The sequence below is a fragment of the Panulirus ornatus genome, chromosome 63 (assembly GCF_036320965.1).
Source record: "Panulirus ornatus isolate Po-2019 chromosome 63, ASM3632096v1, whole genome shotgun sequence".
Lineage (NCBI taxonomy): Eukaryota > Metazoa > Arthropoda > Malacostraca > Decapoda > Palinuridae > Panulirus > Panulirus ornatus.
This window is the reverse complement of record NC_092286.1, coordinates 22,670,159-22,694,853: the sequence shown is the minus strand read 5'-3', so window position 1 is coordinate 22,694,853 and position 24,695 is coordinate 22,670,159. Positions and strand designations below refer to the sequence as shown.

Sequence of the window (24,695 nt, the reverse complement as noted above, 5' to 3'; positions counted from 1 at the left end):
ATAATTCATAGTCTGCCTTTCTCCATTCCCATCGCCACCCCGCCACACATGAAATAACAACCCCCACCCCCTCATGTGTGCGAGGTAGCGCTAGGAAAAGACAACAAAGGCCACATTCATTCACACTCAGTCTATAGCTGTCATGTAATAATGCACCGAAACCACAGCTCCCTTTCCACATCCAGGTCCCACAAAACTTTCCACGATTTACCCTAGACACTTCACATGCCTTGGTTCAATCCATTGACAGCATGTCGACCCCGGTATACCACATCGTTCCAATTCACTCTATTCCTTGCACGCCTTTCACAATCCTGCATGTTCAGGCCCCAATCACTCAAAATCTTTTTCACTCCATCTTTCCACCTCCAATTTGGTCTCCCACTTCTCATTCCCTCCACCTCTGACACATATATCCTCTTGGTCAATCTTTCCTCACTCATTCTCTCCATGAGACCAAACCATTTCAAAACACCCTCTTCTGCTCTCTCAACCACACTCTTTTTATTACAACTCATCTCTCTTACCCTATTATTACTTACTCGATCAAACCACCTCACACCACATATTGTCCTCAAACATCTCATTTCCAGCACATCCACCCTCCTCTGCACAACTCTATCCATAGCCCACGCCTCGCAACCATATAACATTGTTGGAACCACTATTCTTCAAACATACCCATTTTTGCTTTTCGAAATAATGTTCTCGACTTCCACACATTCTTCAACGCACCCAGAATTTTCACCCCCTCCCCCACCCTATGATTCACTTCCGCTTCCATGGTTCTATCCGCTGCCAAATCCACTCCCAGATATCTAAAACACTTTACTTCCTCCAGTTTTTCTCCTGTTTGTCCATGGGGAAAATGAAACACTATAAGTTCCAAAGTGCACTTTCATGTAATAATCACATCATCAGGGGAGACAGAGGAGAGAAATATAACAGTCAGTTGATATACAACGAAGAGACATAGGAAGGACGCCATCTTGTAAACATGCGATTGTCCAAGACAGACAACGAGCATATCATAAACTTATCATTTGGACAAGAGGGTGAATTGTTTACAAATTTTGTCAACAATAAAGTTATGCAATTTCTATAGATCATCACTAATAATAAGATTAAAATTCTTAGTATATTTGATAACAGAAGATTCAATGATATTTCTCGTGGTACTGAGTTAATATCTGAGATGGCATAACTCCAGTCTATACAGTGATCATAGTTTTTAACATGATTAAACTAGGTATTTGTTTCCTGTCCTATTCTTATACTATATCTTTGTTGCTTATATCTAACAGAAAGATCCTTACCAGTCTGCCCAACAAGAATTATAATCTTAATATTAGTGATGGTCTATACAAATTGGATAACTTTATTGTTGATAAAATTTGTAAACAACTCACCTTCTTGTCAATTCAGTAAGTTTATGATACACTCGTTGTCTGTCTTGGACAATCACATGTTCACCAAATGGGGTCCTACCTACGTCTCTTCACTGACTGTTATATTTCTCTCGTGTCTCACATGATGATGTGATTATTACACGAAATTGCACTTGGGAAGTTGTTGTGTTTCATTTTCCCGATGGACTCAGGAATATACATGATCACATGCAAAATTGAGATAGATGATTATTGGTGCCTATGCATATGGGCATGAGAAAAAAGATCATGAGAGGCTAGTGTTTTGGGAGCAGCTGAAAAGAGTGTGTGAGCAGATTTGATGCACGAAACTGGGTTATAGTGATGGGTGATTTAAATGCAAAGGTGAATAATGTGGCAGTTGAGGGAATAATTGGTGTAAATGGGGTCTTAAGTGTTGCAAATGGAAGTAGAGGTGGCGAAGACTTGAAGAGGTTTTCAGAAAAGAGAAAATGTTGAGGTGAAGAGAGTGGTGAGAGTAAGTGAGCTTGGGAAGGAGACTTGTGTGAGGAAGTACCGGAAGAGACTGAGTACAGAACGGAAAAACGTGAGAGCAAAGGATGTAAGGAGAGTGGGGGAGGAATGAGATGTATTTAGGAAAGCAGTGATGGCTTGCGCAAAAGATGAGTGTGGCATGAGAAGCGTGGGAGGTGGGCAGATTAGAAAGGGTAGTGAGTGGTGGGATGAAGAAGTAAGATTATTCGTGAAAGAGAAAAGAGAGGCATTTGGATGATTTTTGCAGGGAAATAGTGCAAATGACTGGGAGAAGTATAAAAGAAAGAGGCAAGAGATCAAGAGAAAGGTGCAAGAGGTGAAAAAAAAATAGGGCAAATGAGAGTTGGGATGAAAGAGTATCATTAAATTATAGGGAGAAAAAAAATATTTCGGAAGGAGGTACATTTAGCGCCTAAGACAAGAGACCAAATGGCAACATCAGTGAAGGGGGCTAACGGGGAAGTAATGACAAGTAGTGGTGATGTGAGGAGATGGAGTGAGTATTTTTAAGGTTTGTTGAATATGATAGATGATAGAGTGGCAGATATAGGGTGTTTCGGTAGACGTGGTGTGCGAAGTAAGAGTGTTAAGGAGAATGGTTTGTTAAACAGAGAAGAGGCAGTGAAAGCTTTGTGGAAGATTAAACTGGCAAGGCGGCAGGTTTAGATAGTAATGCAGTGGAATTTATTGAAAAGGGGATGATTGTGTTGTCGACTGGTTGGTGAAGTGCCTGAGGATTGGCAGAAGGCATGCATAATGACATTGTACAAAGGCAAAGGTGATAAAGGTGAGTGTTCAAATGAAAGAGGTATAAGTTTGTTGAGTATTCCTGGGAAATTATATGGGAGGGTATTGACTGAGAGGGTGAAGGCATGTACAGAGCATCAGACTGGGGAAGAGCAGTGTGGTTTCAGAAGTGGTAGAGGATGTGTGGATCAGGTGTTTGCTTTGAAGAATATATGTGAGAAATACTTAGAAAAGCAAATAGATTTGTATGTAGCATTTATGGATCTGGAGAAGGAATATGATAAGAGTTGAGAGAGATGCTCTGTGGAAGGTATCAAGAGTATATGATGTGGGAGGCAAGTTGTTAGAAGCAGTGAAAAGTTTTCATCGAGGATGTAAGGCATGTGTATGAGTAGGAAGAGAGGAAAGTAACTGGTTCTCAGTGAATGTCGGTTTGTGGAAGGGGTGCGTGATGTCTCCATGTTTGTTTAATTTGTTTATGGATGGAGTTGTTAGGGAGGTGAATGCAAGAGTTTTGGAAAGAGGGGCAAGTATGCAGTCTGTTGTGGATGAGAAACTTAAAAAGTGAGTCAGTTGTTGTTTGCTGATGATACAGTACTGGTGGCTGATTCAGGTGAGAAACTGCAGAAGCTGATGAATGAGTTTGGTAAAGTGTGTGAAAGAAGAAAGCTGAGAGTAAATGTGAATAAGAGCAAGGATATTGGGCACAGTAGGGTTGAGAGATAAGTCAATTGGGAGGTAAGTTTGAATGGAGATAAACTGGAGGAAGTGAAGTGTTTTAGATATCTGGGAGTGGATTTGGCAGTGGATGGAACAATGGAAGCGGAAGTGAAGCACAGGGTGGGGGAGGGGGCAAAGTTTCAAGGAGAGTTGAAGAATGTGTGGAAGTTGAGAACATTATCTCGGAAAGCAAAAATGGGTATGTTTGAAGGAAGAGTGATTCCAACAATGTTATATGGATGCAAGGCATGGGCTATGGATCCAGTTGTGCGCAGGAGGGTGGATGTGCTGGAAATGAGATGTTTGAGGACAATATATGGTGTGAGGTGGTTTGATCGAGTAAGTAATAATAGGGTAAGAGAGATGTGTGGTAATAAAAAGAGCGTGGTTGAGAGAGCAGAAGAGGGTGTTTTGGTATGGTTTGGTCACATGGAGAAAATGAGTGAGGAAAGATTGACCAAGAGGATATATGTGTCAGAGGTGGAGGGAACGAGGAGAAGTGGGAAACCAAATTGGAGATGGAAAGATGGAGTGAAAAAGATTTTGAGTGATCGGGGCCTGAACATGCAGGAGGGTGAAAGGCGTGCAAGGAATAGAGTGAACTGAAACGATGTGGTATACCGGAGTCGATGTGCTGTCAATGGATTGAACCAAGGCATGTAAAGCGTCTGGGGTAAACCATGGAAAGTTCTGCAGGGCCTGGATGTGGAAAGGGAGCTGTGGTTTTGGTGCATTATTACATGACAGCTAGAGACTGAGTGTGAACGACTGTGGCCTTTGTTGTCTTTTGCTAGCACTACCTCACACACATGAGGGATGAGGGTGTTGTTATTTCATGTGTGGCGGGGTGGCGATGGGAATAAATAAAGGCAGACAGTATGAATTATGTACATGTGTATATATGTATATGTCTGTGAGTGTATATATGTATGCGTTGAGATGTATAGGTATGTATATTTATGTGTCTGGACGTGTATGTATATACATGTGTATGTGGGTGGGGTTGGGCCATTCTTTCGTCTGTTTCCTTGCGCTACCTCGCTAACGTGGGAGACAGCGACAAAGCAAAAAATATATATCTATATATATATATATATATATCTATCTATATATATATATATATATATATATATATATATATATATATATATATATATATATATATATATATATATATATTTATATTCATATATATCTATATATATTTATATATATTTATATATTATTATACTTTGTCGCTGTCTCCCGCGTTTGCGAGGTAGCGCAAGGAAACAAACGAAAAAAATAGCCCAACCCCCCCATTCACATGTATATACATACGTCCACACACGCAAATATACAATACCTACACAGCTTTCCATGGTTTACCCCAGACGCTTCACATGCCTTGATTCAATCCACTGACAGCACGTCAACCCCGGTATACCACATCGCTCCAATTCACTCTATTGCTTGCCCTCCTTTCACCCTCCTGCATGTTCAGGCCCCGATCACACAAAATCTTTTTCACTCCATCTTTCCACCTCCAATTTGGTCTCCCTCTTCTCCTCGTTCCCTCCACCTCCGACACATATATCCTCTTGGTCAATCTTTCCTCACTCATTCTCTCCATGTGCCCAAACCACTTCAAAACACCCTCTTCTGCTCTCTCAACCACGCTCTTTTTATTTCCACACATCTCTCTTACCCTTACGTTACTCACTCGATCAAACCACCTCACACCACACATTGTCCTCAAACATCTCATTTCCAGCACATCCATCCTCCTGCGCACAACTCTATCCATAGCCCACGCCTCGCAACCATACAACATTGTTGGAACCACTATTTCTTCAAACATACCCATTTTTGCTTTCCGAGATAATGTTCTCGACTTCCACACATTCTTCAAGGCCCCCAGAATTTTCGCCCCCTCCCCCACCCTATGATATATATATATATATATATATATATATATATATATATATATATATATATATATATATATATTTACTCTTAACTTAACTAAAAAAAAAAAAACGAGAGTGTAGGATTCCAGTCCCTCGCTCCCTCCCCTTTTAGTCGCCTTCTACGACACGCAGGGAATACGTGGGAAGTATTCTTAATCCCCTATCCCCAGGGAATATATATATATATATACATATATATATTTCAAAAAGAGAGATATACAGAAGTATATGTATGTATGTGGAGAGATGGCCAGAGAACGTTATTGGATTACGTGTTAACTGATAGGCGCGCGAAAGAGAGACTTTTGGATGTTAATGTGCTGAGAGGTGCAACTGGAGGGATGTCTGATCATTATCATGTGGAGGCGAAGGTGAAGATTTGTAGAGGTTTTCAGAAAAGAAGAGAGAATGTTGGGGTGAAGAGAGTGGTGAGAGTAAGTGAGCTTGGGAAGGAGACTTGTGTGAGGAAGTATCGGGAGAGACTGAGTACAGAATGGAAAAAAGTGAGAACAAAGGAGGTAAGGGGAGTGGGGGAGGAATGGTATGTATTTAGGGGAGCAGTGATGGCTTGTGCAAAAGATGCTTGTGGCATGAGAAACGTGAGAGGAGGACAGATTACAAAGGGTAGTGAGTGGTGGGATGAAGAAGTAAGATTATTAGTGAAAGAGAAGAAAGAGGCATTTGGAGGATTTTTGCAGGGAAATAATGCAAATGAGTGGGAGATGTATACAAGAAAGAGGCAGGAGGTCAATAGAAAGGTGCAGGAGGTGAAAAAGATGGCAAATGAGAGTTGGGATGAGAGAGTATCATTAAATTTTAGAGAGAATAAAAATATGTTTTGGAAGAAGGTAAATAAAGTGTGTAAGACAAGGGAACAAATGGGAACTTCAGTGAAGAGTGCTAATGGGGAGGTGATAACAAGTAGTGGTGATGTGAGAAGGAGATGGAGTGAGTATTTTGAAGGTTTGTTAAATGTGTTTGATGATAGAGTGGCAGATATAGGGTGTTTTGGTCGAGGTGGTGTGCAAAGTGAGAGGGTTAGGGAAAATGATTTGGTAAACAGAGAAGAGGTCGTAAAAGCTTTGTGGAAGATGAAAGCCGGCAAGGCAGCGGGTTTGGATGGTATTACAGTGGAATTTATTAAAAAAGGGGGTGACTATATTGTTGACTGGTTAGTAAGGTTATTTAATGTATGATTTATGGTGAGGTGCCGAGGATTGGCAGAATGCTTGCATAGTGCCACTGTACAAAGGCAAAGGGGATAAGAGTGAGTGCTCAAATTACAGAGGTATAAGTTTGTTGAGTATTCCTGGTAAATTATATGGGAGGGTATTGACTGAGAGGGTGAAGGCATGTACAGAGCATCAGATTGGGGAAGAGCAGTGTGGTTTCAGAAGTGGTAGAGGATGTGTGGATCAGGTGTTTGCTTTGAAGAATGTATGTGAGAAATACTTAGAAAAGCAAATGGATTTGTATGTAGCATTTATGATCTGGAGAAGGCATATGATAGAGTTGATAGAGATGCTCTGTGGAAGGTATTAAGAATATATGGTGTGGGAGGCAAATTGTTAGAAGCAGTGAAAAGTTTCTATTGAGGATGTAAGGCATGTGTACATGTAGGAAGAGAGGAAAGTGATTGGTTCTCAGTGAATGTAGGTTTGCAGCAGGGGTGTGTGATGTCTCCATGGTTGTTTAATTTGTTTATGGATGGCGTTGTTAGGGAGGTAAATGCAAAAGTTTTGGAAATGGGGCAAGTATGCAGTCTGTTGTGGATGAGAGAGCTTGGGAAGTGAGTCAGTTGTTGTTCGCTGATGATACAGCGCTGGTGGCTGATTCGTGTGAGAAACTGCAGAAGCTGGTGACTGAGTTTGGTAATGCGTGTGAAAGAAGAAAGTTGAGAGTAAATGTGAATAAGAGCAAGGTTATTAGGTACAGTAGGGTTGAGGGTCAAGTCAATTGGGAGGTAAGTTTAAATGGAGATAAACTGGAGGAAGTGAAGTGTTTTAGATATCTGGGAGTGCATTTGGCAGCGGATGGAACCATGGAATCAGAAGTGAATCATAGGGTGGGGGAGGGGGCGAAAATTCTGGGAACACTGAAGAATGTGTGGAAGTCTAGAACATTATCTCGGAAAGCAAAAATGGGTATGTTTGAAGGAATAGTGGTTCCAACAACGTTATATGGTTGCAAGGCATGGGGTATGGACAGAGTTCTGCGGAGGAGGGTGGATGTACTGGAAATGAGATGTTTGAGGACAATATGTGGTGTGAGGTGGTTTGATCAATTAAGTAATAATTGGGTAAGAGAGATGTGTGGTAATAAAAAGAGTGTGGTTGAGAGAGCAGAAGAGGGTGTTTTGAAATTGTTTGGTCACATGGAGAGAATGAGTGAGGGAAGATTGACCAAGAGGATATATGTGTCAGAGGTGGAGGGAACGAGGAGAAGTGGGAGACCAAATTGGAGGTGGAAAGATGAAGTGAAAAAGATTTTGAGTGATTGGCGCCTGAACATGCAGGAGGGTGAAAGGCGTGCAAGGAATAGAGTGAATTGGAACAATGTGATATACCGGGGTCGACGTGCTGTCAATAGATTGAACCAGGGCATGTGAAGTGTCTGGGGTAAACCATGGAAAGTTCTGTGGGGCCTGGATGTGGAAAGGGAGCTGTGGTTTTGGTGCATTATTACATGACAGCTAGAGACTGAGTGTGAACGACTGTGGCCTTTGTTGTCTTTTGCTAGCACTACCTCGCACACATGAGGGATGAGGGTGTTGTTATTTCATGTGTGGCGGGGTGGCGATGGGAATAAATAAAGGCAGACAGTATGAATTATGTACATGTGTATATGTGTATATGTCTGTGAGTGTATATATATGTATGCGTTGAGATGTATAGGTATGTATATTTGAGTGTGTGGACGTGTATGTATTTACATGTGTATATACATACACAAAGAATTTTAATCTTATTATTAGTGATGATCTATAGAAATTGCATAACTTTATTGTTGACAAAATTTGTAAACAATTCACCCTCTTGTCCAAATGATAAGTCTATGATATTCTCGTTGTCTGTCTTGGACAATCGCATGTTTACCAGATGGCGTCCTTCCTATGTCTCTTCGTTGTATATCAACTGACTGTTATATTTCTCTCCTCTGTCTCCCCTGATGATGTGATTATTACATGAAAGTGCACTTTGGAACTTATAGTGTTTCATTTTCCCCATGGACAAATAGGAAGAAGTTTGAGAAGTAAGTTTGAATGGAGAAAAACTGGAGGAAGTGAAGTGTTTTAGATATCTGGGAGTGGATTTGGCAGCGGACAGAACCATGGAAGCGGAAGTGAATCATAGGGTGGGGGAGGGGGTGAAAATTCTGGGTGCGTTGAAGAATGTGTGGAAGTCGAGAACATTATTTCGAAAAGCAAAAATGGGTATGTTTGAAGGAATAGTGGTTCCAACAATGTTATATGGTTGCGAGGCATGGGCTATGGATAGAGTTGTGCAGAGGAGGGTGGATGTGCTGGAAATGAGGTGTTTGAGGACAATATGTGGTGTGAGGTGGTTTGATCGAGTAAGTAATAATAGGGTAAGAGAGATGTGTTGTAATAAAAAGAGTGTGGTTGAGAGAGCAGAAGAGGGTGTTTTGAAATGGTCTGGTCTCATGGAGAGAATGAGTGAGGAAAGATTGACCAAGAGGATATATGTGGCAGAGGTGGAGGGAATGAGAAGTGGGAGACCAAATTGGAGGTGGAAAGTTGGAGTGAAAAAGATTTTGAGTGATTGGGGCCTGAACATGCAGGATTGTGGAAGGCGTGCAAGGAATAGAGTGAATTGGAATGATGTGGTATACCGGGGTCGACGTGCTGTCAATGGATTGAACCAAGGCATGTGAAGTGTCTGGGGTAAATCGTGGAAAGTTTTGTGGGACCTGGATGTGGAAAGGGAGCTGTGGTTTCGGTGCATTATTACGTGACAGCTATAGACTGAGTGTGAACGAATGTGGCCTTTGTTGTCTTTTCCTAGCGCTACCTCGCACACATGAGGGGAGGGGGTTGTTATTTCTTGCGTGGCAGGTGGCGATGGGAATGGAGAAAGGCAGACTATGAATTATGTACATGTGTATATATGTATATGTATGTGTGTGTATATATATGTATACGTTGAGATGTATAGGTATGTATATTTGCGTGTGTGGATGTGTATGTATATACATGTGTATGTGGGTGGGTTGGGCCATTCTTTTTTCTGTTTACTTGTGCTACCTCGCTAACGCGGGAGACAGCGACAAAGCAAAATAGAAAATAATAAAAAATATAATAATAATAATAACAATAATAATAATAATAATAATAATAATAATAATAATAATCCTCCCCTCCTTGTATTAACTTTCTAAAATGGGAAACGGAAGAAGGAGTCACGCGGGGAGTGCTCATCCTCCTCGAAGGCTCAGAGTGGGGTGCCTAAATGTGTGTGGATGTAACCAAGATGTGAAAAAAGGAGAGATAGGTAGTATGTTTGAGGAAAGGAACCTGGATGTTTTGGCTCTGAGTGAAACGAAGCTCAAGGGTAAAGGGGAAGAGTGGTTTGGAAATGTCTGGGGAGTGAAGTCAGGGGTTAGTGAGAGGACAAGAGCAAGGGAAGGAGTAGCAATACTCCTGAAACAGGAGTTGTGGGAGTATGTGATAGAATGTAAGAAAGTAAATTCTCGATTAATATGGGTAAAATTGAAAGTTGATGGAGAGAGGTGGGTGATTATTGGTGCATATGCACCTGGGCATGAGAAGAAAGATCATGAGAGGCAAGTGTTTTGGGAGCAGCTAAATGAGTGTGTTAGCGGTTTTGATGCACGAGACCGGGTTATAGTGATGGGTGATTTGAATGCAAAGGTGAGTAATGTGGCAGTTGAGGGAATAATTGGTATGCATGGGGTGTTCAGTGTTGTAAATGGAAATGGTGAAGAGCTTGTAGATTTATGTGCTGAAAAAGGACTGATGATTGGGAATACCTGGTTTAAAAAGCGAGATATACATAAGTATACTTATGTAAGTAGGAGAGATGGCCAGAGAGCGTTATTGGATTACGTGTTAATTGACAGGCGTGCGAAAGAGAGACTTTTGGATGTCAATGTGCTGAGAGGTGCAACTGGAGGGATGTCTGATCATTATCTTGTGGAGGCTAAGGTGAAGATTAGTATGGGTTTTCAGAAAAGAAGAGTGAATGTTGGGGTGAAGAAGGTGGTGAGAGTAAGTGAGCTTGGGAAGGAGACCTGTGTGAAGAAGTATCAGGAGAGACTGTGTACAGAATGGAAAAAGGTGAGAACAATGGAAGTAAGGGGAGTGGGGGAGGAATGGGATGTATTTAGGGAATCAGTGATGGATTGCGCAAAAGATGCTTATGGCATGAGAAGAGTGGGAGGTGGGCTGTTTAGAAAGGGTAGTGAGTGGTGGGATGAAGAAGTAAGAGTATTAGTGAAAGAGAAGAGAGAGGCATTTGGACGATTTTTGCAGGGAAAAAATGCAATTGAGTGGGAGAAGTATAAAAGAAAGAGACAGGAGGTCAAGAGAAAGGTGCAAGAGGGGAAAAAAAGGGCAAATGAGAGTTGGGGTGAGAGACTATCAGTAAATTTTAGGGAGAATAAAAAGATGTTCTGGAAGGAGGTAAATAGGGTGCGTAAGACAAGGGAGCAAATGGGAACTTCAGTGAAGGGCGTAAATGGGGAGGTGATAACAAGTACTGGTGATGTGAGAAGGAGATGGAATGAGTATTTTGAAGGTTTGTTGAATGTGTCTGATGACAGAGTGGCAGATATAGGGTGTTTGGGTCGAGGTGGTGTGCAAAGTGAGAGGGTTAGGGAAAATGATTTGGTAAACAGAGAAGAGGTAGTAAAAGCTTTGCGGAAGATGAAAGCCGGCAAGGCAGCAGGTTTGGATGGTATTGCAGTGGAATTTATTAAAAAAGGGGGTGACTCTATTGTTGACTGGTTGGTAAGGTTATTTAATGTATGTATGACTCATGGTGAGGTGCCTGAGGATTGGCAGAATGCGTGCATAGTGCCATTGTACAAAGGCAAAGGGGATGAGAGTGAGTGCTCAAATTACAGAGGTATAAGTTTGTTGAGGATGTGTGGATCAGGTGTTTGCTTTGAAGAATGTATGTGAGAAATACTTAGAAAAGCAAATGGATTTGTATGTAGCATTTATGGATCTGGAGAAGGCATATGATAGAGTTGATAGAGATGCTCTGTGGAAGGTATTAAGAATATATGGTGTGGGAGGCAAGTTGTTAGAAGCAGTGAAAAGTTTTTATCGAGGATGTAAGGCATGTGTACGTGTAGGAAGAGAGGAAAGTGATTGGTTCTCAGTGAATGTAGGTTTGCGGCAGGGGTGTGTGATGTCTCCATGGTTGTTTAATTTGTTTATGGATGGGGTTGTTAGGGAGGTAAATGCAAGAGTTTTGGAAAGAGGGGCAAGTATGAAGTCTGTTGGGGATGAGAGAGCTTGGGAAGTGAGTCAGTTGTTGTTCGCTGATGATACAGCGCTGGTGGCTGATTCATGTGAGAAACTGCAGAAGCTGGTGACGGAGTTTGGTAAAGTGTGTGGAAGAAGAAAGTTAAGAGTAAATGTGAATAAGAGCAAGGTTATTAGGTACAGTAGGGTTGAGGGTCAAGTCAATTGGGAGGTGAGTTTGAATGGAGAAAAACTGGAGGAAGTGAAGTGTTTTAGATATCTGGGAGTGGATCTGTCAGCGGATGGAACCATGGAAGCGGAAGTGGATCATAGGGTGGGGGAGGGGGCGAAAATTTTGGGAGCCTTGAAAAATGTGTGGAAGTCGAGAACATTATCCCGGAAAGCAAAAATGGGTATGTTTGAAGGAATAGTGGTTCCAACAATGTTGTATGGTTGCGAGGCGTGGGCTATGGATAGAGTTGTGCGCAGGAGGATGGATGTGCTGGAAATGAGATGTTTGAGGACAATGTGTGGTGTGAGGTGGTTTGATCGAGTAAGTAACGTAAGGGTAAGAGAGATGTGTGGAAATAAAAAGAGCGTGGTTGAGAGAGCAGAAGAGGGTGTTTTGAAGTGGTTTGGGCACATGGAGAGAATGAGTGAGGAAAGATTGACCAAGAGGATATATGTGTCGGAGGTGGGGGGAATGAGGAGAAGAGGGAGACCAAATTGGAGGTGGAAAGATGGAGTGAAAAGGATTTTGTGTGATCGGGGCCTGAACATGCAGGAGGGTGAAAGGAGGGCAAGGAATAGAGTGAATTGGAGCGATGTGGTATACAGGGGTTGACGTGCTGTCAGTGGATTGAATCAAGGCATGTGAAGCGTCCGGGGTAAACCAAGGAAAGCTGTGTAGGTATGTATATTTGCGTGTGTGGACGTGTGTATGTACATGTGTATGGGGGGGGTTGGGCCATTTCTTTCGTCTGTTTCCTTGCGCTACCTCGCAAACGCGGGAGACAGCGACAAAGTATAAAAAAAAAAAAAAAAAAAAAAATAATAATAATAATAAATATATATATATATATATATATATATATATATATATATATATATATATATAAGTTTGTTGAGTATTCCTGGTAAATTATATGGGAGGGTATTGATTGAGAGGGTGAAGGCATATACAGAGCATCAGATTGGGGAAGAGCAGTGTGGTTTCAGAAGTGGTAGAGGATGTGTGGATCAGGTGTTTGCTTTGAAGAATGTATGTGAGAAATACTTAGAAAAGCAAATGGATTTGTATGTAGCATTTATGGATCTGGAGAAGGCATATGATAGAGTTGATAGAGATGCTCTGTGGAAGGTATTAAGAATATATGGTGTGGGAGGAAAGTTGTTAGAAGCAGTGAAAAGTTTTTATCGAGGATGTAAGGCATGTGTACGTGTAGGAAGAGAGGAAAGTGATTGGTTCTCAGTGAATGTAGGTTTGCGGCAGGGGTGTGTGATGTCTCCATGGTTGTTTAATTTGTTTATGGATGGGGTTGTTAGGGAGGTAAATGCAAGAGTTTTGGAAAGAGGGGCAAGTATGAAGTCTGTTGGGGATGAGAGAGCTTGGGAAGTGAGTCAGTTGTTGTTCGCTGATGATACAGCGCTGGTGGCTGATTCATGTGAGAAACTGCAGAAGCTGGTGACTGAGTTTGGTAAAGTGTGTGGAAGAAGAAAGTTAAGAGTAAATGTGAATAAGAGCAAGGTTATTAGGTACAGTAGGGTTGAGGGTCAAGTCAATTGGGAGGTGAGTTTGAATGGAGAAAAACTGGAGGAAGTGAAGTGTTTTAGATATCTGGGAGTGGATCTGGCAGCGGATGGAACCATGGAAGCGGAAGTGGATCATAGGGTGGGGGAGGGGGCGAAAATTCTGGGAGCCTTGAAGAATGTGTGGAAGTCGAGAACATTATCTCGGAAAGCAAAAATGGGTATGTTTGAAGGAATAGTGGTTCCAACAATGTTGTATGGTTGCGAGGCGTGGGCTATGGATAGAGTTGTGCGCAGGAGGATGGATGTGCTGGAAATGAGATGTTTGAGGACAATGTGTGGTGTGAGGTGGTTTGATCGAGTGAGTAACGTAAGGGTAAGAGAGATGTGTGGAAATAAAAAGAGCGTGGTTGAGAGAGCAGAAGAGGGTGTTTTGAAGTGGTTTGGGCACATGGAGAGAATGAGTGAGGAAAGATTGACCAAGAGGATATATGTGTCGGAGGTGGAGGGAACGAGGAGAAGAGGGAGACCAAATTGGAGGTGGAAAGATGGAGTGAAAAAGATTTTGTGTGATCGGGGCCTGAACATGCAGGAGGGTGAAAGGAGGGCAAGGAATAGAGTGAATTGGAGCGATGTGGTATACCGGGGTTGACGTGTTGTCAGTGGAATGAATCAAGGCATGTGAAGCGTCTGGGGTAAACCATGGAAAGCTGTGTAGGTATGTATATTTGCGTGTTTGGACGTATGTATATACATGTGTATGGGGGGGGGCATTTCTTTCGTCTGTTTCCTTGCGCTACCTCGCAAACGCGGGAGACAGCGACAAAGTATAATAAAAAAAATAAATAAAATAAAAATAAGTGTATATATGTATATGTATGTGTGTGTATATATATGTATACGTTGAGATGTATAGGTATGTATATTTGCGTGTGTGGATGTGTATGTATATACATGTGTATGTGGGTGGGTTGGGCCATTCTTTTTTCTGTTTCCTTGCGCTACCTCGCTAATGCGGGAGACAGCGACAAAGCAAAATAGAAAATAATAAAAAATATAATAATAATAATAATAATAATAATAATAATAATAATAATAATAATAATAATAATAAATATATATATATATATATATATATATATATATATATATATATTTTTTTTTTTTTTCATACTATTCGCTATTTCCCGCGATAGCGAGGTAGCGTTAAGAACAGAGGACTGGGCCTTTGAGGGAATATCCTCACCTGGCCCTCTTCTCTGTTCCTTCTTTTGGAAAATTAAAAAAAAAAAAAAACGAGAGGGGAGGATTTCCAGCCCCCCGCTCCCTTCCCTTTTAGTCGCCTTCTATGACACGCAGGGAATACGTGGGAAGTATTCTTTCTCCCCTATCCCCAGGGAATATATTAAGCATATATATATATATATATATAACAAAGATGAGCAAAGAAAGACTGACTAAGAGGATCTTAATATTAAAAGTAGATGAAACAAATGGGAACAGGGAGACCTAGAAGGAGATGAAAGGAATGACTGAAGGAGGCTTTGGGGTACTGGGGCCTAAACATTCAGGAAAATGAAGGGCATGCATAGGATAGAATGAACTGGATTCATGTGAAATATAGGATCAACAAGATGGTAATGGACTGATCCAGAGCATATGAAGCAATCTAAAAGACCTGGTTGTGGATGGTAAGTGCTGGTTTCAGTAAATCATACTTGACAGCTGGAGAGTGGAGATGTGTAAGTGAGGCCAGTATTATCACGTTCCTGATGTTTCCTATACAAAGTTGGAAAAAGCAATTACATACGAAAAAAAAAAAATCTAAAATGTTATTATCTACTAAAAAACTCTTTACATTTGTATGTTGTTATTAAGGTACTGAATGGTAGAAGAAGCTGAATCCCCACAACGACTTGCTTTCTGAGTACTGTGTCCAAGAGCATTAACAAAGATTGATGTAGATCCACGGCGTTTTCGGTCTTCCTCACTAGCAGGTCCAAGATGAGAGGATGAACTTTTACTACTTTCCATTTTCTGATCTTGGTAGTGTGGCACTATCATGTTCAATGCAATATGTTTACTTTCATTTGTGCAGTCTTGTTCACTGTGTGCATCTTGAATGACAGGTCCAGGTGCTACTTCTACTCCTCGACGATGAGACTCACTACCAGTAAATCCAGTGAGTGAGTTGTTGGATGACCGCGATGAAGGCCGTGTGAAGGAAGACGACCGACTGCCTTTATTGGAACATGTAGACCCACTTCGTTCAACTTGATCTCCATCCCTTCCACAATCTAACTTTTCCACTGCTTTATCTATAGCTTTAAACTGCCACACCCAGCGGTAGTTGTACAGGAACTGTCGGTGGTCAAAGCGATGATCATCAGGTGAATATGTCTCAGCATGGTATGCTGGAGTCAAAACAGTCATCTTGTGGCGGTTAACACTGTAACAACGGAAGAACAGCTTAACTTTCTCTGCAACCTCTTTAGGTGCACATTGATCAGACCAAAGATGAACTAGCTTGCCAAACATGGAGTATGGACCACAACATTCAACTTTTCGAAGCTTTCCATATGTGGACAGTTCATCATATGACATGCCCATGTCTGCTTCATCTGTTTGTACAAGTGAGCCCTCCTCAAGTGGTTCAAGTTCTGCAGTAGGTGGCGCTCCTAGAATATCGCCTAGTACAGGAACATTAAGTCTGTCTTTGGCTAGAAGCAGAAATCTCTTGAGGTCAGCCTTGGAAAATCCACCAATGGGGTTAATATCAGCAGAACTACAGTCATATTTAGTCATGTATCCCCTTAGTGCCTCATCTACATTTGCAGATCCTAAAACCAAAGAGGATGTGATGGTGATCGGGTGTATTTTTCTGGAGACTCAATGATTGGTCTTAATGGGTCAACTGTAGCTCGGGCAACTCCATACAGCTTATCAGAAGTGGAAGTGGTTACTGCAACAGTTGACTTAGAGTCTATCCGCTGTTATCGATCTGTAATTCGGAGCAGGTGTCTTCACGCATCCAAGAGTCAGGCTTATCCTCGTGTCCAGGTGAACTTTGCCCTCTCCAATGATGAAGACATATTTCTGCCATCATGTGTACCAATAGAATATAGCATCCCAACCCCAGAAGAAGAGATTCTTTATGGCCCTGCTTGCTGGTTGTGGGACTATCTGCGGCATTCAGGTCAAGGGGGTTTTCTTCTCCCGTTATCTGGAGGTGTTGACTCCTCCTCAACAGCAGCCATTGTCTTCTCCATGTGTCACTTGGTGATACACGCAGTTGCTAATGGTGAAGAGAAGGTACTGGAAGATGTGAGGCGCATAGTATCCCAAGCTGACTATGTTCCTTGAGATCGTCGGGAGCTTTGTGGCAGACTTTTCCACACAGTCTACATGGCTACTGAGAACTCGTCAACAGAGACCAAATCTCGAGCAAAACTTCTTTCCCAGCAGATTGGAAGCTACCACATACCAATAGCAATTGACAGTATGGTATCAGCAGCACTAGGCATCTTCAGTGCTGCCACAGGTTTCATCCCAAAGTTTAGAGTGCGTGGAGGAACAGTTAGAGAAAACCTTGCCTTGCAGAACGTGCAAGCAAGACTTCGTATGGTGCTTGCCTATCTCTTTGCTCAGTTGATGCTCTGGGTTCGTGGAAGACAGGGTGGACTCTTGGTTTTAGGTAAAGTGTGTGGAAGAAGAAAGTTAAGAGTAAATGTGAATAACAGCAAGGTTATTAGGTACAGTAGGGTTGAGGGTCAAGTCAATTGGGAGATGAGTTTGAATGGAGAAAAACTGGAGGAAGTGAAGTGTTTTAGATATCTGGGAGTGGATCTGGCAGCGGATGGAACCATGAAAGCGGAAGTGGATCATAGGGTGGGGGAGGGGGCGAAAATTCTGGGGGCCTTGAAGAATGTGTGGAAGTCGAGAACATTATCCCGGAAAGCAAAAATGGGTATGTTTGAAGGAATAGTGGTTCCAACAATGTTGTATGGTTGCGAGGCGTGGGCTATGGATAGAGTTGTGTGCAGGAGGATGGATGTGCTGGAAATGAGATGTTTGAGGACAATGTGTGGTGTGAGGTGGTTTGATCGAGTGAGTAACGTAAGGGTAAGAGAGATGTGTGGAAATAAAAAGAGCGTGGTTGAGAGAGCAGAAGAGGGTGTTTTGAAGTGGTTTGGGCACATGGAGAGAATGAGTGAGGAAAGATTGACCAAGAGGATATATGTGTCAGAGGTGGAGGGAACGAGGAGAAGAGGGAGACCAAATTGGAGGTGGAAAGATGGAGTGAAAAAGATTTTGAGTGATCGGGGCCTGAACATGCAGGAGGGTGAAAGGAGGGCAAGGAATAGAGTGAATTGGAGCGATGTGGTATACCAGGGTTGACGTGCTGTCAGTGGATTGAATCAAGGCATGTGAAGCGTCTGGGGTAAACCATGGAAAGCTGTGTAGGTATGTATATTTGCGTGTGTGGATGTATGTATATACATGTGTATGGGGGGGGTTGGGCCATTTCTTTCGTCTGTTTCCTTGCGCTACCTCGCAAACGCGGGAGACAGCGACAAAGTATAATAAATAAATAAATAAATATATATATATATATATATATATATATATATATATGGAGGAAGTAAAGAGTTTTAGATATCTGGGAGTGGATCTGGCAGTGGATGGAACAATGGAAGCGGAAGTGGATCATAGGGTGGGGGAGGGGGCGAAAATCCTGGGAGCCTTGAAGAATGTGTGGAAGTCGAGAACATTATCTCGGAAAGCAAAAATGGGTATGTTTGAAGGAATAGTGGTTCCAACAATGTTGTATGGTTGCGAGGTGTGGGCTATGGATAGAATTGTGCGCAGGAGGATGGATGTGCTGGAAATGAGATGTTTGAGGACAATGTGTGGTGTGAGGTGGTTTGATCGAGTAAGTAACGTAAGGGTAAGAGAGATGTGTGGGAATAAAAAGAGCGTGGTTGAGAGAGCAGAAGAGGGTGTTTTGAAATGGTTTGGGCACATGGAGAGAATGAGTGAGGAAAGATTGACCAAGAGGATATATGTGTCGGAGGTGGAGGGAACGAGGAGAAGTGGGAGACCAAATTGGAGGTGGAAAGATGGAGTGAAAAAGATTTTGTGTGATCGGGGCCTGAACATGCAGGAGGGTGAAAGGAGGGCAAGGAATAGAGTGAATTGGATCGATGTGGTATACCGGGGTTGAAGTGCTGTCAGTGGATTGAATCAGGGCATGTGAAGCATCTGGGGTAAACCATGGAAAGCTGTGTAGGTATGTATATTTGCGTGTGTGAACATATGTATATACATGTGTATGGGGGTGGGTTGGGCCATTTCTTTCGTCTGTTTCCTTGTGCTACCTCACAAACGCGGGAGACAGCAACAAAGCAAAAAAAAAAAAAAATATATATATATATATATATATATATATATATATATATATATATATATATATATATATATATATATATAAAGAAAGAGACAGGAGGTCAAGAGAAAGGTGCGAGAGGTGAAAAAAAGGGCAAATGAGAGTTGGGGTGAGAGAGTATCATTAAATTTTAGGGAGAATAAAAAGATGTTCTGGAAGGAGGTAAATAAAGTGCATAAGACAAGGGAGCAAATGGGAACTTCAGTGAAGGGCGCAAATGGGGAGGTGATAACAAGTAGTGGTGATGTGAGAAGGAGATGGAATGAGTATTTTGAAGGTTTGTTGAATGTGTTTGATGATAGAGTGGCAGTTATAGGGTGTTTTGGTCGAGGTGGTGTGCAAAGTGAGAGGGTTAGGGAAAATGATTTGGTAAACAGAGAAGAGGTAGTAAAAGCTTTGCAGAAGATGAAAGCCGGCAAGGCAGCAGGTTTGGATGGTATTGCAGTGGAATTTATTAAAAAAGGGGGTGACTGTATTGTTGACTGGTTGGTAAGGTTATTTAATGTATGTATGACTCACGGTGAGGTGCCTGAGGATTGGCGGAATGCGTGCATAGTACCATTGTACAAAGGCAAAGGGGATAAGAGTGAGTGCTCAAATTACAGAGGTATAAGTTTGTTGAGTATTCCTGGTAAATTATATGGGAGGGTATTGATTGAGAGGGTGAAGGCATGTACAGAGCATCAGATTGGGGAAGAGCAGTATGGTTTTAGAAGTGGTAGAGGATGTGTGGATCAGGTGTTTGCTTTGAAGAATGTATGTGAGAAATACTTAGAAAAGCAAATGGATTTGTATGTAGCATTTATGGATCTGGAGAAGGCATATGATAGAGTTGATAGGGATGCTCTGTGGAAGGTATTAAGAATATATGGTGTGGGAGGAAAGTTGTTAGAAGCAGTGAAAAGTTTTTATCGAGGATGTAAGGCATGTGTACGTGTAGGAAGAGAGGAAAGTGATTGGTTCTCAGTGAATGTAGGTTTGCGGCAGGGGTGTGTGATGTCTCCATGGTTGTTTAATTTGTTTATGGATGGGGTTGTTAGGGAGGTGAATGCAAGAGTTTTGGAAAGAGGGGCAAGTATGAAGTCTGTTGGGGATGAGAGAGCTTGGGAAGTGAGTCAGTTGTTGTTCGCTGTTGATACAGCGCTGGTGGCTGATTCATGTGAGAAACTGCAGAAGCTGGTGACTGAGTTTGGTAAAGTGTGTGAAAGAAGAAAGTTAAGAGTAAATGTGAATAAGAGCAAGGTTATTAGGTACAGTAGGGTTGAGGGTCAAGTCAATTGGGAGATAAGTTTGAATGGAGAAAAACTGGAGGAAGTAAAGTGTTTTAGATATCTGGGAATGGATCTGGCAGCGGATGGAACCATGGAAGCGGAAGTGGATCATAGGGTGGGGGAGGGGGCGAAAATTCTGGGAGCCTTGAAGAATGTGTGGAAGTCGAGAACATTATCTCGGAAAGCAAAAATGGGTATGTTTGAAGGAATAGTGGTTCCAACAATGTTGTATGGTTGCGAGGCGTGGGCTATGGATGGAGTTGTGCGCAGGAGGATAGATGTGCTGGAAATGAGATGTTTGAGGACAATGTGTGGTGTGAGGTGGTTTGATCGAGTAAGTAACGTAAGGGTAAGAGAGATGTGTGGAAATAAAAAGAGCGTGGTTGAGAGAGCAGAAGAGGGTGTTTTGAAATGGTTTGGGCACATGGAGAGAATGAGTGAGGAAAGATTGACCAAGAGGATATATGTGTCGGAGGTGGAGGGAACGAGGAGAAGATGGAGACCAAATTGGAGGAGGAAAGATGGAGTGAAAAAGATTTTGTGTGATCGGGGCCTGAACATGCAGGAGGGTGAAAGGAGGGCAAGGAATAGAGTGAATTGGAGCGATGTGGTATACCGGGGTTGACGTGCTGTCAGTGGATTGAATCGGGGCATGTGAAGCGTCTGGGGTAAACCATGGAAAGCTGTGTAGGTATGTATATTTGCGTGTGTGGATGTATGTATATACATGTGTATGGGGGGGGTTGGGCCATTTCTTTCGTCTGTTTCCTTGCGCTACCTCGCAAACGCGGGAGACAGCGACAAAGTATAATAAATAAATAAATAAATATATATATATATATATATATATATATATATATATATATATATATGGAGGAAGTAAAGAGTTTTAGATATCTGGGAGTGGATCTGGCAGTGGATGGAACAATGGAAGCGGAAGTGGATCATAGGGTGGGGGAGGGGGCGAAAATCCTGGGAGCCTTGAAGAATGTGTGGAAGTCGAGAACATTATCTCGGAAAGCAAAAATGGGTATGTTTGAAGGAATAGTGGTTCCAACAATGTTGTATGGTTGCGAGGTGTGGGCTATGGATAGAATTGTGCGCAGGAGGATGGATGTGCTGGAAATGAGATGTTTGAGGACAATGTGTGGTGTGAGGTGGTTTGATCGAGTAAGTAACGTAAGGGTAAGAGAGATGTGTGGGAATAAAAAGAGCGTGGTTGAGAGAGCAGAAGAGGGTGTTTTGAAATGGTTTGGGCACATGGAGAGAATGAGTGAGGAAAGATTGACCAAGAGGATATATGTGTCGGAGGTGGAGGGAACGAGGAGAAGTGGGAGACCAAATTGGAGGTGGAAAGATGGAGTGAAAAAGATTTTGTGTGATCGGGGCCTGAACATGCAGGAGGGTGAAAGGAGGGCAAGGAATAGAGTGAATTGGATCGATGTGGTATACCGGGGTTGAAGTGCTGTCAGTGGATTGAATCAGGGCATGTGAAGCATCTGGGGTAAACCATGGAAAGCTGTGTAGGTATGTATATTTGCGTGTGTGAACATATGTATATACATGTGTATGGGGGTGGGTTGGGCCATTTCTTTCGTCTGTTTCCTTGTGCTACCTCGCAAACGCGGGAGACAGCGACAAAGCAAAAAAAAAAAAATATATATATATATATATATATATATATATATATATATATATATATATATATATATATATATAAAGAAAGAGACAGGAGGTCAAGAGAAAGGTGCGAGAGGTGAAAAAAAGGGCAAATGAGAGTTGGGGTGAGAGAGTATCATTAAATTTTAGGGAGAATAAAAAGATGTTCTGGAAGGAGGTAAATAAAGTGCATAAGACAAGGGAGCAAATGGGAACTTCAGTGAAGGGCGCAAATGGGGAGGTGATAACAAGTAGTGGTGATGTGAGAAGGAGATGGAATGAGTATTTTGAAGGTTTGTTGAATGTGTTTGATGATAGAGTGGCAGATATAGGGTGTTTTGGTCGAGGTGGTGTGCAAAGTGAGAGGGTTAGGGAAAATGATTTGGTAAACAGAGAAGAGGTAGTAAAAGCTTTGCAGAAGATGAAAGCCGGCAAGGCAGCAGGTTTGGATGGTATTGCAGTGGAATTTATTAAAAAAGGGGGTGACTGTATTGTTGACTGGTTGGTAAGGTTATTTAATGTATGTATGACTCACGGTGAGGTGCCTGAGGATTGGCGGAATGCGTGCATAGTGCCATTGTACAAAGGCAAAGGGGATAAGAGTGAGTGCTCAAATTACAGAGGTATAAGTTTGTTGAGTATTCCTGGGAAATTATATGGGAGGGTATTGATTGAGAGGGTGAAGGCATGTACAGAGCATCAGATTGGGGAAGAGCAGTATGGTTTTAGAAGTGGTAGAGGATGTGTGGATCAGGTGTTTGCTTTGAAGAATGTATGTGAGAAATACTTAGAAAAGCAAATGGATTTGTATGTAGCATTTATGGATCTGGAGAAGGCATATGATAGAGTTGATAGAGACGCTCTGTGGAAGGTATTAAGAATATATGGTGTGGGAGGCAAGTTGTTAGAAGCAGTGAAAAGTTTTTATCGAGGATGTAAGGCATGTGTACGTGTAGGAAGAGAGGAAAGTGATTGGTTCTCAGTGAATGTAGGTTTGCGGCAGGGGTGTGTGATGTCTCCATGGTTGTTTAATTTGTTTATGGATGGGGTTGTTAGGGAGGTGAATGCAAGAGTTTTGGAAAGAGGGGCAAGTATGAAGTCTGTTGGGGATGAGAGAGCTTGGGAAGTGAGTCAGTTGTTGTTCGCTGTTGATACAGCGCTGGTGGCTGATTCATGTGAGAAACTGCAGAAGCTGGTGACTGAGTTTGGTAAAGTGTGTGAAAGAAGAAAGTTAAGAGTAAATGTGAATAAGAGCAAGGTTATTAGGTACAGTAGGGTTGAGGGTCAAGTCAATTGGGAGATGAGTTTGAATGGAGAAAAACTGGAGGAAGTGAAGTGTTTTAGATATCTGGGAATGGATCTGGCAGCGGATGGAACCATGGAAGCGGAAGTGGATCATAGGGTGGGGGAGGGGGCGAAAATTCTGGGAGCCTTGAAGAATGTGTGGAAGTCGAGAACATTATCTCGGAAAGCAAAAATGGGTATGTTTGAAGGAATAGTGGTTCCAACAATGTTGTATGGTTGCGAGGCGTGGGCTATGGATGGAGTTGTGCGCAGGAGGATAGGATGTGCTGGAAATGAGATGTTTGAGGACAATGTGTGGTGTGAGGTGGTTTGATCAAGTAAGTGACGTAAGGGTAAGAGAGATGTGTGGAATAAAAAGAGCGTGGTTGAGAGAGCAGAAGAGGGTGTTTTGAAATGGTTTGGGCACATGGAGAGAATGAGTGAGGAAAGATTGACCAAGAGGATATATGTGTCGGAGGTGGAGGGAACGAGGAGAAGATGGAGACCAAATTGGAGGAGGAAAGATGGAGTGAAAAAGATTTTGTGTGATCGGGGCCTGAACATGCAGGAGGGTGAAAGGAGGGCAAGGAATAGAGTGAATTGGAGCGATGTGGTATACCGGGGTTGACGTGCTGTCAGTGGATTGAATCGGGGCATGTGAAGCGTCTGGGGTAAACCATGGAAAGCTGTGTAGGTATGTATATTTGCGTGTGTGGACGTATGTATGTACATGTGTATGGGGGTGGGTTGGGCCATTTCTTTCGTCTGTTTACTTGCGCTACCTCGCAAACGCGGGAGACAGCGGCAAAAAAAAAAAAAAAATGTATGTATGTATATATATACATACATGTGAATAAGATCAAGGTTATTAGGTACAGTAGGGTTGAGGAACAAGTCAATTGGGAGGTAAGTTTGAATGGAGAAAAACTGGAGGAAGTGAAGTGTTTTAGATATCTGGGAGTGGATTTGGCAGCAGATGGATCTATGGAAGGGGAAGTGAATCATGGGGTGGGGGAGGGGGCGAAAGTTCTGGAAGTGTTGAAGAATGTGTGGAAGTTGAGAACATTATATCGGAAAGCAAAGAGGGTATGTTTGAAGGAATAGTGGTTCCAACAACGTTATATGGTTGCGAGGTATGGGCTATGGATAGAGTTGTGCGGAGGAGGGTGGATGTGCTGGAAATGAGATGTTGGAGGACAATATATGGTGTGAGGTAGTTTGATCGAGTAAGTAATAATACGGTAAGAGAGATGTGTGGTAATAAAAAGAGTGTGGTTGAGAGAGCAGAAGAGGGTGTCTTGAAATGATTTGGTCACATGGAGAGAATGAGTAAAGGAAAGATTGACAAAGAGGATATATGTGTCAGAGGTGGAGGGAAAGAGGAGAAGTGGGAGACCAAATTGAAGGTGGAAAGATGGAGTGAAAAAGATTTTGAGTGACTGGGGCCTGAACATGCAGGAGGGTGAAAGGCGTGCAAGGAATAGAGTGAATTGGAAC

The 24,695-nt window shown here is 42.3% G+C and overlaps 2 protein-coding genes across 3 annotated transcripts in view; both read right to left on the bottom strand.

The window, feature by feature from the left end:
* LOC139745831 (integrin alpha-PS1-like) overlaps positions 1 to 24,695 on the bottom strand; it is a 734,318-nt gene that overhangs the window by 41,753 nt on the left and 667,870 nt on the right. The window lies entirely within an intron of this gene.
* LOC139746032 (glutamine-dependent NAD(+) synthetase-like) lies at positions 14,794 to 16,603 on the bottom strand. The gene has a single exon (XM_071656843.1). The coding sequence runs from the start codon at positions 16,341 to 16,343 to the stop codon at positions 15,393 to 15,395; it is 951 nt and encodes a 316-aa protein (XP_071512944.1). The 5' UTR covers positions 16,344 to 16,603; the 3' UTR covers positions 14,794 to 15,392.

Excerpts from the sequence above, each read along its gene's own strand:
- LOC139746032 (XM_071656843.1), bottom strand. The coding sequence starts at position 16,343 with ATGACTAAATATGACTGTAGTTCTGCTGATATTAACCCCATTGGTGGA.